Source organism: Strix uralensis, chromosome 12 (genome assembly GCF_047716275.1).
Source record: "Strix uralensis isolate ZFMK-TIS-50842 chromosome 12, bStrUra1, whole genome shotgun sequence".
Lineage (NCBI taxonomy): Eukaryota > Metazoa > Chordata > Aves > Strigiformes > Strigidae > Strix > Strix uralensis.
The window spans coordinates 4,765,664-4,783,206 of record NC_133983.1 but is presented as its reverse complement, the minus strand read 5'-3'; the positions used below and the strand labels follow the sequence as shown (position 1 = coordinate 4,783,206).

At 41.5% G+C, this 17,543-nt stretch overlaps 1 protein-coding gene across 4 annotated transcripts in view; it reads left to right on the top strand.

The window, feature by feature from the left end:
- The window catches only part of SMPD3 (sphingomyelin phosphodiesterase 3), a 120,780-nt gene extending 103,747 nt beyond the window's left edge, over positions 1–17,033 (top strand). For all 4 annotated transcript variants that reach the window (XM_074881504.1, XM_074881506.1, XM_074881505.1 and 1 more), the window contains 4 exons: positions 4,272–4,361; positions 5,222–5,285; positions 10,698–10,860; positions 12,337–17,033. In XM_074881504.1, the coding sequence (XP_074737605.1) occupies positions 4,272–4,361; positions 5,222–5,285; positions 10,698–10,860; positions 12,337–12,438 (419 nt within the window). In that variant the 3' untranslated portion in view covers positions 12,439–17,033. The remainder of the gene's footprint in view (positions 1–4,271; positions 4,362–5,221; positions 5,286–10,697; positions 10,861–12,336) is intronic.
- Positions 17,034–17,543: the final 510 nt, after the last annotated feature.

Sequence of the window (17,543 nt, the reverse complement as noted above, 5' to 3'; positions counted from 1 at the left end):
TGTCTACCTGTTCCAAAAAGGAATGGGAAAGTTCTTGATTCCTGTGGGTTATAGCTGTATACTAAATTGTGACTGGCTTTTGCAAGGAAAGACTTAATTGCTACAGATAATTCTAAAATAGGTACTAGCCTTGAGATGAGCCAAGGAGATAGCTGACACTTAGGAGCTCTGTTACTAAGCATGATGTTTTTTAAGGCACAAAGGGAAAATTTGTGACTTGCGGTAACAATAATGAGGACAGATCCAGTGGTTTAGCTTTACCTGAATTAGGTAAACACCTATTGTCCTAGAATTTTAGTTACTAATGAAAGATGTGTATGTTAGTGGGATTTTTGTAGAGGAAAAAGTAGTAAATTCATGCAGTTAAAAATAATTTGATAGTGCATATACACAGACGTAGGAGATTAATGCTGCAGAGAGAACTAAACAAATGCTGAATCAGTCTTGGAAAAAATTAACTGATGCTGTGTACTTCTGAGGTTTTTATTTTAATTAATTTTTAATATTTTTTTTCTATATTTGGATGCTGAGGGTACTAGAAAAAGAACTCCACAAAACCATAATTAATGGATGGTGAGTTCACAGAGATGGTAGCCTCTTCCAAACATAAATATTATTCTCTGTTAACAGTTAAACTGCCAACACGGAGTGCAGAGCACTGTGTGTGTGTACCCTCCCTGCCGTCCGGCTCAGTACAGCTCAGGCCTCCAGCAGAGCTCCTTTACCCCACGGCAATCGACTCTGCTGGTTGGGAGCTGGCAAATGGCTCGGCAGAGCCCAGCTGCCCCCAGGGCTGTTGTCGAAAAGGCCTTTTGGCTGACTGGGCCAAAACTGAAGTGCTGAGAGACCAGGAGCCCAGGGCAGGTACAGCGAGGGGGGTTCCTCAGAGGGATTTCGTCTGTGCTGCATTACCAGGGAGACGCGCAGTGTACAGGTGAGCTCAGGCTGCAGCACCCGGTCAGTGTCAGCAATTCAGAGCAGAGTTCGTGGATTAACAGGTGAATTTCTGAACAGCACCTAGTGTGAATTCTGTAGTCTTCATAAGCAGCCTGGGTCACTGAGGCTGACAGCAACGACTGTAGCAAAAATAATTTTAAGAAACAAAAAGCAAGAATTGTCTGATCTCAAAAATAACCATTATTCTCTAATCTCATAACTTGTACGAGACACTTAAAATATTTTAGCAAAGTTGGAGAAACACTTTCATTGGGTAGAAAAGACCATTAACCCAAAATACAGCCCTTCTGCTGTTTGTTTCTAGATCACGTGTACAAAAAATAAATCAGTCACAACTATATGATCCAAAGTAAACTCAGAATGGTCCAAGAAGGTGCTGGCAAGTGCTGTGAGCAGTAGAAGAATCCGCTATGCACTGTGCAGGTGAACAGCAAGTGGTAATGGGTAAACAAACACTTATTCGGATAAAATACAATGGTAGCAGTGGTAGTGAGTGTTTTAGGGAAGGAAGAAGGAAGAAATGCCGTCCGAAACAGGTCTTCAGCTAGCCAAGCTGCTACACCGACAGGCTGAGGAGCCCATTGCAGCAGGCCCCAGGAGGGGAGGCAGAAGCTGGGGGACAAACGGACACATCTGCTGTGACCTGACTGTTTCACTTGCAGTATTGTTGGATGGATGGAGTAGCCTGGAGGCAAAGGTGGCCATCACGGAAATAAACAATTGGCTGCATAGCAGAGGGGAGGCTGTCAGATTGCCAGTGGGAAGGGGATGGGGCTTTGCAGCATGAGGAGCGAGACGGCGGGAAGCCATGAGGCAGAACGTACGGCCTGGATTCTCTGCCTGAGAGGTTCTGACACTCTAACCAGGATCTGGCGCAAGAAGCACAGAATAGTTAATGCTGTTGTGACCTTTCTTTCTGAAGAAAAAGTAAAAACAACTATTTGCTTTTCCAAATAATAGTTGTAAGCACTGCAGCTACTACTAAAGAGGACTGAAAAGTAGGTTATAAAAATCCATTTTATTTTTGCTCTCTCTGCTGCTCATTTACATATCTCACCCCCCCCCTTTTAAAATTCACGCAGCCTGGAAACTGAAATTAAGCTGGCTGTTTAATTTTTTTATTTTTAGATTTGCTCTCTTTCCTTATGCACTAAGCAAGATTGATGAAATGTTTCAAAGTTTTCTCCTCCACTTTTACATTACTCATTGTTTTAGCGACATTTGAATTCAACATCTTAAGATTAATTTTTGTAAAAGCAATAATCAGCTTCCTGTAATTCTGTATATGATTTTCTGTATTCTTTCCCACTCCACAGACTGATACGGCAAGTAATTAATGTTTCAGTGAATATCAAGCTTCTATTCTTAGATGTATTGACGGTACAGTTTTCAAAGATCTCCAGGTCCATGAGTGACCTTATGCTTATGACAAATTTTCTGCAACTCAGTTTTCCCCTCCAGCTTTACAGAACATTATGACAACATTCACAGTGAATTCACACTTAGTGGGAGCATTATTACAAAGTTACTTACTGTCAGGTTGCTTTGGACTGACTTGTGTAAAAGTCTATTATGTTTTTAAACCTTTTAGTATAACATAAGGAGCCTTCCAGTCAGATGGGTTAAGTTTGTCTCATCAGCCGTGACTTGTCAGTGCCACAGTTGCAAATTAATCATGACAAAATTTTAATCTATCTAGTTTCTGAGGGAAATTTTGTAGACATGTAACAAGGGAAGACTTGGAGAAATGAACAATTGCACAGCTTCTGTCTTCTACTTTTCCATAAACAAACCAATTGGCTGTTCAGATAGCAAGAGCAATTCTGTGCACTGCATACCTGGCAAATCTTAGGGAGGTCAGTCCTCCGATCCTCTGCACAATGCCAGGCTACCCTGGCAAATTCATTTTTCGGTCTCCCTGCAATTACAAGAATGTTCTTGAGATCAAGAGCTAGTTGGGGCAGGGCAGGGGGGCAAGCTAGAAAGATGTCATGAGACACATCAGCTGGTGCGGATGCCGTAGCTGAAGGATGCCAGCTGTATTAATGACAATTAATAACAAAATGGCAGAGGTGCCAACAGCTCGAACACAGTACCACTGTGCTCCACGTGTGTCTTCTGCTTCCTCCTTCATAGGGAGAGGTCAATAGCTTCTTCACTTGCCAAGAACATTTTACCCAAGGAGATTCCTACAGTGATTCATAGAGCGTGTGAGCTGCATTCTAAGATACACAGCTCACGGTTCAAATTTTTATTTCTGACTTCAGAGGAGTCCATTTTCATGCGTACTTACATATTCTGTTGTCTCGGCAATAGACAGTGACAGATAGGTGACAGCAGCTCCAAACACAGGTGAATATTCTGTCGATCCCAAGAGAGTCTTTAGGTGTGGCTAAGAAGTTTTAACCTTGTAAAAGGTGTAAGTGCTGCAAGAAAGAAAGTTATCAGGAGCTGTTGCCAGTTTTTTTGCCGTTTAACAAAAATGGAATTGTAGCAGCTGGTATTTTCAAGTCCTGGTTGTGCTTGTTTCCCAGGTATAATGCTTGCTATGTTAAACAGCGTGCACAGAACTAGAACTTCTTTATTTATTCAGTGTCTAAAATTCTGATGTATACATTTTTGTAGGGTATCTTACTAAATCCTAGGAGCTTGATGCGCTGTATGCTTTAAATGCAAGGAGCACTGTAGCAATTAGGAAGAAATTAATTTACAGTTGATAGCTAGGTCATGCTGATTATGTTTAGAATGGCTTTAATGCTGTAGATAATATCCCAAGCAAATTATCAATTGTCTGTCCTTTCTCTATCTATTATAGCTTGGAAAACATTGTCAGTGAATTCTTCTGAAGCAAGTAAAGCACAAGCTTTTCTCTTCAAACTTGCTGAGATGTGTATACACACCCACAAACAGCCATTTACATTGCCATTGTGAAGTCAGTCCAATTCTCCATTGTGTGATCTATCTCAACAAAAGTTTTGTACCGGTGTAAGCAATGCAATGTCAATGGCAGGGTAAGGAAATATCTTGGAAAACTTTCCCTTCAGTCTACAGCTAGAAACTACCAGAAAATGTCTTTCATAGAAAGGCTTTGTAGGAAAGCACTGTTACTAGCAAGCATTTGTTGGAATTTCTGATCAAGACCAGATCCTGCTGTGCAGCAGACCTACTACTGAACGGGTTCAAATCAACCCTGTATGTGTATACTGAGTAGGGAGCAGGACTTGCCTTTGCTGTTGTGGCAGAACACACAGTTGCGCGCAGGTTCACAACACGTAGCTGATGTGCCTTTTCCTGGGCTTGTTCTTTCCCTGCAGAGGACAAGCTGGAGCAACAGCACTCTCTGTTTACACACTACAAAGACCCATGTCGAATTGGTCCTGGGGAGGATAAACCGTGGGCAATCGGTAAGACCTTCTCTAGCTCTCGGTGTGTGAACGTTTGCTTGTCTGTCACTCACAGGACATCTATAAGCAGCAGCAGGTAGTTCAGCTAACGGGCAGTAAGAATTTGGTGGAGACCAAATGTTTACAAGGGATATTTCTGTAAGGTGTATTTTATAAACCTTAACAGTGTCTTGCTGAATTATAATTAAGAACCAAACCAAGATCTCAAACTTCAGTCTACATTCTAGAACTTATGCATCAAGCTACGTGAATGCCTTCCCACACCTATTCTACTTTTAACATAATCTCTAGATTACTTTGGGGTTGGGGGGTGGGGTAGAAGCCAAATTATTGTTTCTGTACTTTCTGCATGCAGTGGAAGCCTGCAGCTTTTGATCAGAATGTTCCATTCAGTGTTCTATAAATACTGTAAGTGAGGATGTAACAAAGCAATTCAACACTACAGACTGTAGGGTTCATCTTATAAAAGGTTTTATGGAACTCCTGAGATATTCATACCTGCTGAAGTTTTAGATCAGGACTTAAGACTTTCCCTAGAGAGCAATTATAACTGTGAAGATACTAAAGGTAAGAATGTGGAACTGTTTAATAATGTGGCTTTACTCTGTTGTAGCAGAAAAACAAACAAATCAGAGCCATTGGGACTGAGAAACTGGAAGGTGGAGGCAGCATTTTGAAAGGTGTCAGGCAGGGGGGAGGCCGGGGTAGCGGAGAAGTGAACACCGAGCGCTCTGAGGCAGAGCAGTCCCCTCTCCCCACGGGTGCTGCCTCCGCACACCGGTGCCCCCCAGGAGCCTCCCGCGCGGAGGCAAGTCGCAGGAGGTATGCTGGGACAGTCACATCTGCCCTTCTGTTCACAGGGACCTTGCTGGATCCTGAAGGATTATATGATGAAGAAGTGTGCACTCCAGACAACCTACAGAAGTATGCAATTCCTGATCCTCCTACATGCTTTAGACAACTCCTTAAAAAGCCAGTTTGTTGCTTGCTATTTGACATTTCACAAATTGGGGGGTGTTTTATGGACTGTAAAAAAAGAAAAAAGCTTTTAATTGGATACTCAAGGAAGAGGAAAAAAAGGGAAGGAAAAGTGGCTGCTTCTCTAAGTCTAATGGAATTGGCTTCAGTGGGTGAAAAGATGAGAGCAACTGCAGTCAGTGGTTTTATGTCTCTAGAGTTGGTCCTACCTGGACAGGCCCATAGGACAAGAAACTCCGAGCACTGCGGAAAAGGGTACACAGACAGCTTGTCTGAAGGGCCTTCTGCAGGCAGCCAGGTCCGTGGCCACGCCCTGTCAGGGACAGCAACAAAAGGAAATAGCCCAAATTAAAAGCCCATAAAGTTCAAAACACCACCCCCAACCCAAGAACTAATTACCCATTCTAGAAAGCTGGCAGAATTCAATACAGCTAAAAAAGCAAGCTCAGAAATACAGAGAGGAATTAAATAGCACATCAGTCATTCCTAGGAATATGGCTTAGTATCTGTCAGTGATACGAGTGCAGCATTACTTTTGAGGAGTGTTTGATATCAAGAATCAGGTCTCTCTGGTTTGAGCTAGTGGACTTAGGAGAAATACAAAAAAACCTTAATTTGCAGAAGTCTTAAGATAAATTTCTTGATTACCTGTACTGGTTGTTAAATAATAATGCCAGTAGAGAGAAATTAATAAGCTTTGTATGTTGTAGAGCAGCACTTAATGAATGTGAGAATCCTTTTTGCACCTTTTCTACCTTGAAGGCTAGTTTCATGGACTAAATATGTTATTATCATGACTAACTATAAAAGATGTTCTAGCTGTTCAATACCAAAATATACTAAAGAGGTAAAGTGATTTGAATTAATGAGCCTGTGCAGATGCTTCAGTTAACACCCATAATGGAAATGGTGCATTATACAAGCACAGTTTATGTTGACATTTTTACTCACTAAGTACAGTACACTGCATGGTATAGTTGGACACTTAGTTGAACGTATGATGTGAGGCTACCCCTTGAAGTCTTCTTTGTATCAGTTTTGAACAAAGAAATTGAATTTTAGCCATAAAGTTGGGGTTTAGTTTATATTCAAAATAAGAATTTGTTAGATCAAGTCATGCGTTGTGCATTCAAGAGCCTGCAAAATTTCCAGGCATTTCTATCCACGTATTGAAAATATGAATTTGGTACATATGAAAGGGATTTCTGGAAAGCAAAAGTAAGGCAATTTGGCCCTACAATCAAGTTTGCAAATGCAAAGCTGTATGTGGGTGTAACATTCTATTTTATGGTTCCAAGAGCAGGCTTGGAGCTCTTTAAAAAAAAAAATTTAAACCCCCCCAAACAAAAACAAAAAAAAAAACCCAAAACAAAACAACCCTTGCGTTTTCAAGCGGTCTTTGGAGACAATCTGTCACCAAATTACTTTTGGGGTATTTTGTTTTATTCTCTGAAGAGTTACTTGCATTTACAATTATATTCCACTAACAAATACATGACTGATAGGTAAAGACCCATCAAATGATCAGTGAAGATTTAAGAGTATTACTATCTATGTGTATGTGCAGCACCTCAGTATAACTGGAAAATATTCTTGAGTGGTGGTAACAGAATATATGTAAGACTTTTTGCCTACTAAATGTGGCTTTCAGTTTTCTGCAATATGTTATAAGGTATTATAAATATCTATGTATATATATATATAACATATAAGTAGTAAGATGAAAAAAACCTCTGTTAGACCAGAATTTCCACTTGCTTTTTATGCAGATCTGCAGGGAAACAGGGATCTGCATGTGTACATCATGTAGACATGCTTATACATTAGAGAAATGGTCACTTCCACGAGAGGCCAAGAGGGCCTGTCCTCCCATCTCTGCAAGGGACTAAGTTCAGTAAAATTTAAAGCCATTAATGGACTCTAGGCCTTAAAGACAGTTAAATGTTAAATAGCACAGAAGCTGTGGAGCACTGTCTAGCTAACAAGTGTTAATCATATACACAGCAAAACAGGGTACAGCCTACAACTGATCCACTCTCAGATTTTTCAATAATAAACCTTGATCAAGCTTTGCAGACATTTAAATTGGCAATGTAAGCTATCCAGAGATTTATTTCTTCATCAGCACTCCTCTAGTTTCTAAACAAAATTAAGTAGTTCACATTACTAATTAGGCCATAAAAGCAGCAGAACAACTAGTTCTTAAGTATCTCTTACATGTTAAGTATAGTATGCGTAAAACATCGGACTAGAAGAACATACTTGGTACAAATAATGAGCAAGGCATTTATAATTATAAAACAATTAATAAGCTAGATGTAACAGTCTGGGCCCTGCCACAGCACTGGAAGCCACACAAGCTTCTGCTCAGAAAGGCTTCATGAAACACACACAGATAATCTCATCTCACAAAGATGATTGTCACCTTCAAGCAAAGCACTGGAATAAGCCCATTTTTGTCTTTAAACCCTGAATAGAGTCTGGCACAGGAGAGCACATTACAACACAGCTAAGAAACAAGATTTAAACACAAATTTTACCAGTCTCCACTGCTGGACACTGGCTCACAGTTCTGGGTGACAGGCTGCAACACCAGTAAGAAAAGTCGTCCTGAACTCAGGTGCTTCTCGCCTGAATGAGAGTTGGTCCCTCGAGCTTTAGGATGAGGGAGGAAGTTTTGCTTTATGGCTCCCTTACATACACTGCTCTTCATGCTCCTCTGCTCACTGCAGCTCCGGTCAGCACTACAAACCTACCATCGGCCAGAGAGCTGCGTCACAGAATTTTCATACTTAAACCATGGAGTTATTTGGGACTGAAAACCTTTCAAGGAAAAAATTACTTTTTATCCTCCCTTTCTTTGTGTCTTATGAATTAAGACAATTACTCTGACAAAATTCAGGTTTAGTTGTGCAACACAGTCAGAGGTAGTTCTGTTAAATTGTTAGCATTTAACCGTTAGTTCAGCATAGCCAGATGTCCAGTACTTGTGTCTACTTCCCCTAGAGACAAACAGCGAACCATGGCGTACAGTGGTACAAGTTTTAGTCAGAAGCAGATGCACGCACATTTACAATTCTCTTTCCTCACGTATTTGAAATGAACGTTTCCCTTCCCTGAGCAGTTGTGCAGGTTAAGTGAGTACCCAGCATTCACAGACTTTTCAAAGGACATAATTGCAGCTAAAACAATTGATCTTTTAAATTAATGCAAATAAGATTTTTTTGCAGTAGTACTGCAGCGCTAATCAGCAGTTTCTTCTACTTTGTTACTTAATTAGCTTTGCCAATTATAAATACAGTTTTTGAAAGAGGTCAGTCCCATCAAAGAGTTTGCTTTCTTGAACCTAGAAAAAGAATTTCAGGAAGTGAATCATTTGCAGTAGCTCTTTGTAGAATCAGCTTGCAAATGGGGTGCAGACAGTCAGCTAATTTAACATGAGTTACTAGATAACAGTCTAAAACTGAATAATACATAAAAGGAAGCTTACTTTCATAAACTGGTTAAAACAAACTCTAAGAACTTTTAGTACCTCACTAAGCCCAAAGGGGGTTAAGAAAAGTTATGATTAAATAACTCTATGACCAAAATTTCGTCACTGTTATCTTTTGAAAGCACATAAAGTACATCTTGTATGCATCAACTGACCCAAACTTACAGATTCCAGCACTACTGAGACCTAACCAACTGTAGCAAGTGCTGTGTCCCCTCTGCCACCATTCAGATCCTTCCAAAGAGACAAAATTGGACAAAAAACCCCATTTGAATCTCAGACATCAAAACACATCGGGAGAGTCTGGTGTTTGTCTCTTGTTTTTCCTTCATTCTCTACTCTCACACGCATGCATTAAAAAAATTCCTAAACCCAACCTCATAAAACCCATCCAAAGTCAAGTCTTAAAAACTGGGTGATCAAAAATATCTTATTTTTTTCCAAGGTGAAATTAAAGGCTTTGTACCTGCTAGGACCCAAGTTCATGGCTCAGTGTTTCTCCTTCGACAGTTGATGATGTAGCTTAATGGTGTAATCAACTCTTACAAGGGAAACCACAGAACCTTGAGCTCAGGTTTTGGCAGGTAAGTAAAGCAAAATGATTTTCAAGGAGGTGGTTTTGAAGGTAGTTTGTTTGTGTTCTGAGCCAGATAGCAAAACCACAACCTAATCCATCCCTCTCTGAGTGCATTTACCACGCACAACAGCTGCGTTGGTGCTTGTTACTCACTGTCTGCGTAAAACCCTACATGTGTAGTTACTGAGTGCAACTCCAGCTTTTGCACGCACAGTTCTGTCTGTTGCCTTTAGCACTCCTTTGGTAGATCTTTTAAATAGAATACAAGAAGGTAAACCAAGTTTCCTTTTAAATTCAATAGAACAGCAAAACAATATAGAACAGCACAGCAACACACATTTACTGCAAAAATAGAGTGACAGGGACCTCTGTGGGGTACCTGGTCCAAAGTCCCGTTCAAAGCAGGGCTAACTTCAAAGTTAGATCAAGTTGCTCGGGGCCTTAATAGTCTTCTGTATAAAACCTACTGTTAAGGTTTAAGCACCCAAACTAAAAATTTTAATGAGAGGGCTGCAGTTTATTTGCCCGAACACAAGACTGGTACCTAGAAAACTGATTCTTAATTGTGACTGCTTCTCTATATGGTCTTGGGCTGGGTAATCGCCATGCACGATGGGGCAGTCTGAACACACCTGCAGAGTTAAGTCCCTCTCTGTAGAGGAGTTCAAAGAGTGTCACATACAGGGATCACATAAATTGGGCTGTCATTACTAGCGAAGTAAGAGCTGGTATCCAAGACACAGTAATTTGATGCTGAGGCTTGGTCAGCACCAATCACCATCTGCCCAAATGTGTGCTCCTGAAAAGCATTCCTCATCCATACCCTGTCTGTAAGGCTGGTTGTCTTCACTTCACAAGGAGTTGCTGTGGTCCGAAGGGAGAGGTTTGTACCAAAGTACTCAGGTTTCTTCTAAAGCAATCCATGAAACAGTTTTCTCCTCTGCCAGAATCAGCAGCACTGGCCATCAGCGGGGCTGTGGGCTGCAGTGTGCTACAGCAGGCAGGCAGGGTCCTCCTCTGAGGTGCTTGCTCTCCTGGCTCCAAGGGCAAGTCCAGCAGAACAGCACCAGTGACACCAAACCTGGCGGGAGGCTTTAAGAGCACTGTCAGCAGTTAGTACAGCCTCATCTTGGACAACACACTTGGAAGAAGATGTACTTTACAAGTTTAACAGTCCTTCTGGACAGGCACTACCCTTACTGGGGATCGGGAGAGAATCTAGCGTAATGCACAAAGGGACAGAATGAGCAAACATTTACAGCACTTGTTCTGTTTTTTAATGAAATAGGGTGCTGGAAAGTGAAGAAGGAAGGAAAGGATACTTAGTCTATCCCACCAGCAAGAACCACAGTTCCAGCCAAAAGGGGAGGAAGGCGTCATTGAAAGGAAACGGGAGGAGGATTGACTATATGCTCTATACAGAAGAAGGTCTCTACCTGGAATGGAAAGTGGTGAGTTTTAGAGTTGACAAAAAGAGCCATAACTCACACAAGACACTTGTCTGGATGGCACTGCAGCCTGTTCTGCTTGGGTTCAAGTTCATAGTCCAAGGAGAACCTGCTGCTTTGCTATTTTCTACTTTTGCATGCAAGTACCGAGTTTGTAAACCTATTACATGAACACATTTAAGATGAGTTTAGGATTCTGGTAGCAACACTGGTAGATATGCTGCTCTTCAAAAATAAACAGAAAAGCTTGTTTCCATTCCTTAAACTTCTGCCAGGCAAAGTGTTTTGGCTGACGCTTTCCATGCCAGCAGTCTGAATGTTTTTTAATCTTTTCAAGTATCTGGATGTTCTTTTATTTTGCCTGTGAAAACCCACCTAAGTTACAAGTCAGTGATACGGAGGCAGAAGTTGGCACGGGCTAACCAAAAGAACTGGTAGTGCACTGTCCGCTTCCTGGTGTAGGACCTTGCCTTATACAGAATTTCATGAGGAAAATGAGAAACTAGTTCACCCTTACTTACCACACCCTGCTGCAGTTGCTGCAGAAGAGCAGGCAACAGAGCAGTTCAGCATAGCTTAGGGAACAATACCTCAATCTGTCTGCGCTCTGTTCACACGCACTCTGTGGACACAGCAGCTTAGCAGCTAAATTCTTGTAAGGCTTCCTGTTTCAGATACACAAATACCCATGAAACATCTGTATAGGAAACCCATCTTACATTTGGCACAAACAGCAACAAAACCAACATTTGAATAGTTTTGGCCCAGATTAGATCTTTGATAAAACTCATGCTGGCAATATAAACAGAACTAAAATATTTGTGCATCCTGCAAACAATTCCCAGAGTACTGGCAAAGTAAGTACCTGGCCTCTAGGAGGGGACAACTACACTCTATGAAGTGAGCATTAGGGTTGCTCCAGCCAGCTTGCAGAAGCTGGGAAGCACACTGGATTTCCTACAGAACTTTTAATTTGGTCCTGTGAAACACTGCCAGAACAAAGGCTGGAATTCAGAGCTGCGAGGAGCAGGGTTCCCCTGACGTTGAACACCTCCATCTGATGAAGGCAGGCTTCCTTTTTAGCTGCATGCCATTCCTAGTAGGGAACCACCAGCCCCTCCTCCCGGGTGAGTGCCTCCTTACACATGGATTGCCTGCTGCAGCACCACAGGTGAGTGGTATCTGGAACAACACAGATGTTTCTGTAAATGGAAAGAAAAGGTACAGCAGCTTTCATCCAGACTAGTGCAACTGTGTATCGTGTACGCGGTTCACCTCACCAGCTGCACCACACTGCCGTGCCCTGTGTGGCCCAGTTTGCCATTAGCCCAGCCAAGCCAGACTGGTCCCACACATCTACTAATGCAGTAAGGTTCTTTAAAGTAAACTACAAAGAGGCATAAAAGCTGAGTCCTGGTGTGTGGTGTAACAGATCAGTTTTCTAGTTCCTTCTTTCTTACTTTTGTCTTCCTTCCGCAGGAGGTGGAAGAGTTCAGCTTTATTACCCAGTTAGCAGGCTTGACAGACCACCTACCAGTAGCAATGCGTCTCATGGTGTCTACAGGAGAAGATGACCCTTAAAACTGACCAGCTCTGAGAGATCAGAAGAGGGAAACATTAACGATATTAAGGAAATATCAGAGCATAAGAACGAACTATTCTGGTGCCACGTTAGGAAAGATGACCAGACCTGACCCGGGCTACTCCCAGAACGTACCAACAATGGCGGATATAAAAAGGGAAGAAATGGATGGGGTTGTGGCCAAGAGCCACTGTCACAAGTTGCTCAGGCAACAGGGCAGGCCTGTACTACAATGCTTTCACTGTGGACCGAACGGAACCAAGATGGAAGTCCTAATTCCTTCTGAACCAGTGCCATTCTTACTAAAACATGTTTTTATACTACTATATAGCACAATTTAGTTTGTAATTAGTCTGTGAGTTAGTGCTGCTCAATGGTTTTTTGCATCATTTCTTTGTATAACTAAGAAGCTAAAGCTTTTTTCTTTTTTTAGCCTGTTAAAGTTGTAGTAGCGTGCTTGCATCAGTAGCATGCGCCCGCACTGCATGCCACTCTGAGATAAAATAGTCAGTAAGATACCATGGGGAATATCAAAATGGAAGTGAGTTCAAAAATCAGATACCAGCCAAAGCAAGGCATTCTGGGACTGGCAAACCCTTCTGTCATGACAGATAGGCCTTAAAACAAACAAAAACTCTATTCGATTTGCAGACCATTATCTTCCTGTCCAATTTAAGGATACTTAACAGATTTGGAATTAAGACTTTAAGAACACAGTTCTATCCTTATTCCAACTGTGTTCCCACAAATTATGAAGTGTTTTGTCTGAATAATGACTCCAGAATTGGGCCTTTAGCTTTCTAAACACAACTTATTCCCTTAAGAAGAAATATAGTTCCCCTGTAATGTCTTTTCTTTCTTTCCCATACGTGGGGCAGTTCTGAATTACGGTATGGGATGATATGTATGTTACAGTAGAGCAAATAGATTCCTGTAGTACCATTGGTAACACCAGAGCCAACATTCTGCCTTAGCTAGAAAGAGTAAGTGGGAAATAGCTTGTAAAATGCATGCTAGATATAGAGTTAAATTAAACGTAAGTGACGTTTTGGGGGGAAGAGTGTAGAACAGTGTATGATTGATAAGGCAGGATAACCTAACAGTTTTCTAAAGGAATCAGTACACTTCAAGGGAAAGCGTAGCATTGCTAGCTAGCGTAGAGACTAGAACTGTGACTCTCGGCCTCGGGTAACTACTTCCTAGGAGCAGAGGGGTTGTTTGTGTCTGAGCAACACAATTCTCAATTTGTTATGCACTCACGGGCTTTAACAGGGGTCTTGCCATCTAATTCACGTGTTCCTTCAACTGCAGTTCTTTAAATATGGGGCTCCCCTCTGCCATCTTAGCCCCCTGACCTGACCTACCTAGTCTCTGTAACCTTAACAAAACTAATGAAAAGCTGAGAATCACGTCCATAACGAGACTTGGCGGTTTTTTTAGAGATTTCAATTCAGAAGGATGTGTTGCTGGGAGAACAATGAGACCCCTTGCTTTTTAACCAATACTTATTTTCTTCTGTCTACTTCCTGTCCAATTTCAGTGTTATTTCCTCTTACATTACAAATTCCCTGTGTTAAAAAGAGGAGTTAATCTAATACTTATAACTTGCTCCATTAAGTAAACTGTTTTAGTTATGCTGGCCACAAACTCCTGAAGATGCTCTTGGTTTAGTTTACACCTGCTAGGAATCAGCTTATGCTAAATCAGAATAGATTTAAATTAGAAATCCCCATCTGTGTAGCCTCTGGTACTGGCTTAATTAGTTACAGTAAACAACAGAAGTTTTACTTAGATCAGCCTGACTCTGCAAGTAGAGAAACTCTGAATAGTCATGAAAGTACTGGACTAACAGTACTGGCTAATTCCAAGTAGGTCCTAGGCCACTGCTCACACTCTCCCCCTCCACCTGGTCTTGACACGTTTTATGCCTCTTTCCAGTCCTGGCATCCCTTCAGCAGAGACTGCCTCTTAAAAGTGTACTGTGCCAAACCATGGGGTAGTCTGCAGGTATAACCCATGGGGAGTCAAAAATGGAACCAGACTCAATTCCCCTTTTTGATAAAATTAGGAATTCAAGTTTACAGCATCAGAGACTTCAGTGTACTACCCCAGTGCACCACCAGTTTCCCACTTTGTACGTTTCTCTTTATACAGAGGGTGCACGTATGTGCAATGTGTTTTTCTGGTTTCTTACCTCTCCACCCAATTCAGAAAAACTTGTACCTGAAACAATGCTTTTAATCCTATTTTCTACCTTGCTTGTATTTTATTAACCTTTTTAAAAAAAAACAAACAGTATCAGTAGCAATTTGTGTGCTGTCCAGCAGCTATTTCTCAGTAGTAAGATTAAATATGAGGTACAGTATTTTTAATAGCTTTCCTAACAATGTAAATTACAATTTGATATCAACTTCACTAAGTATCACTTGCAGGAGCTGAATTTGACACTGTGTGGGATATAATCATAAAACTACTGCCAGTGTTACATTATTTACAGTAAAACCAACATGGTCTAAATTACTTTTAAATTAGTTCTGTGGCTTTGTGCTGACTAAAAACCAGGCACTTTTGTCAACTTTTTGAGATACACTGAGAAATATTTTTTCAAATTTGAAGTAAAACTGTTTTAGATTTTGATGTTCTTAGTTTCTCGGTGATCAAGAAACGGATAGCTGTACTATGTTCTCTCTAAAGAATACACATACTTTTAATCAGTTTAGGTAGTTCTCACTAATTTACTGTCTTAAGGATCTAACTCTGCAAGAGAGTGCTGCTGGGAGGTATGGCGTTGTGGCACCGCTGCACAGATGCTCCGTGCTTTTTCGCGTTGATCCCGTGCCTTCCGATGCCTTGGTACGCTTGCGGGAGGCAGAGAGCGCCTGTACCCATAAACTGTAATGAACGGGCTTTCCTTTCCAGAACAGTAACATCCTGGAGAAAAATGAGTTTTATCTACACTACTACTACCACAGTTCCATACACTATCTCACAGGGAATCATTCAGACAATGCCTGTACTGGCAGGCTATCAATCATTACAAGCCTTAGACAGATATTATGGAATCGAATATTTGCATTTAAAAAAGAAGGGGGGCATTCTTCTAATGCCCAGGAAATCAACCCTGGACAGCTTTTCAGGTGTCAATCCCACTTTGCTTAAGGACAGCATGACCCAATTTATTAGTAGGATGTTATTCCTAAGAAATTTGAGTTAAGGCTACTCTACTATGCTTACCCCACTTTGTACAGGAATTTCAGGTATCTTCAAGAAGTGGGTGATAACACTATTCTTGGTCTAATAACTGCCACTCAACAGGGATACTGTAGATGAAGTGTCATCTGTTTTTATAAAAGCTAGATAACATCATCTGTTTCACGTGTTCAATTTGCATTTTACAACAGCACTTCTAGAACAAGTGAACAAAAGACACAAACAAGGACAACTGAAAACTAAGAACTTCCAGAAGTTTCAAGGATGTCAGGTCCTCACAAAGTTGGTACCGTTAGATCACCATTAGAACCACAGCGGATAGAGCGCAGCCTCTCAGGCACATTCAGGTCCTGTTAATCTGAGGGTCTGAGGGGGGTGTGAGCCAGCTGCTTGGCACCACAGCTCAGCCAGCGAGGCAGTAACACCTAGGGTACTGCTTAGTGCGGCGGGAAGGACTGTTTAACCCCAGTGGTGGCCACCTGGTTTTATTCCAGCATCACAAACTGGATGCTTAATGGAAGCTGCCTAAAGCAACCAGACATAAACCGTACCACAGGCTGGCTCCAAGAGAAGCTGCAGCCCGCTGCGGCGTGGCCTGCTGGGGGAGAAGGCTGTCTGGAACAGCGAGTGGACCTGCCTGGTGGTAGTAGTATGCCAAGGTTTTGCCCCAGAAGCACTCTCAGCTAGTCTGGCGAGACCCTCAGTCCTACTTGCTGGGTAAGACAGTAAGATTGAAGGAACCAACAATTCCAATAAATACTTTTTTTTTTTAAATGGCCTTTGTTTGGTGGTCCCAATTAAGCCCATCTGACTGTCCCCAGTTTGGTCTCTGAGCTACCCTGGGATCGCAGAGCAGCACATCCGTGTCAGCACATATCATCAGCTCAAAATGAAGCATTTTTACCTCCTCCTGGCACTATAGGATGAGAACAGAAATACAAATCAAGCACTTCGGAAAACTCCCAATATTATCATCCATTACAATGAGGGTCAAATTGTTACTGAAGGTCTCATTTTTCCATGCCATCTTGTTTTAAATATAATCTTGATGCTTTTAAAGACTTGTATTATTGCTGAGGTTTAGAAATCCTATAATAAGAATAACCTTTTTTATTTCAATGATTTTTCGGTATTGTATCCTTCTGGAACCTAATGTTTTTATATGGTAAGCACACACCTTCTGACATTTTGTTATAAATGTATTAAAAAAATAAAAATTTAAATATTTTAATTGGTTTCTTTGCCTGCAAGAAAACCACAAATCTCAGACCTGATAGAAACAAGGTATTTTGAAAAATAGGGAGGGGGTTTTGTCTTTTATTGGTGCTGAAAGGAATAACTGGTTGATGCAAACAAGGTAATAAAATTTCAAGGCTCAAATGATTCTGTGCAGTCCCCTTTTTCTGGTTTTGTGATGTGGAGTGTGACGTCCCTAACAGAAATCTGACTCTAAGATGCAGACTGGTGCATGAGTCAAGTATGGTCTCACTGTGCTTAGCCCTGTTCTAGTGAATCTCCAGAAAATAAAGAGTGAAAGAAACGAGTGCTCTTAACTTTCCCTCCACCTTGCCCTCTACTGCTCAAACATCCCCCCTCTCAGTTTTCAAGGTGTGCAGCCCTCGGGCAAGCGCTCACAGTGCCCGCTGCAAACCTGAAGCCCGCGTCTCGCACCAGGTCCACGCTTCAAGTACAAGGATATCCACTCCACGTTGCATTCCGCTAGCATTTAATGGAAGACCACTGCACAAAGACAGTTTCCTACTATGCAGTCGTACGTCTTGACATCTCAGCAGTTATCTAGTCCCCGAACTAACGGAGAACAGGCTTTTATATCATCCAAAGATAATTAAAAACCAAAACACCCCCCCACCTCTTACATATGTCCTTAAGAAAT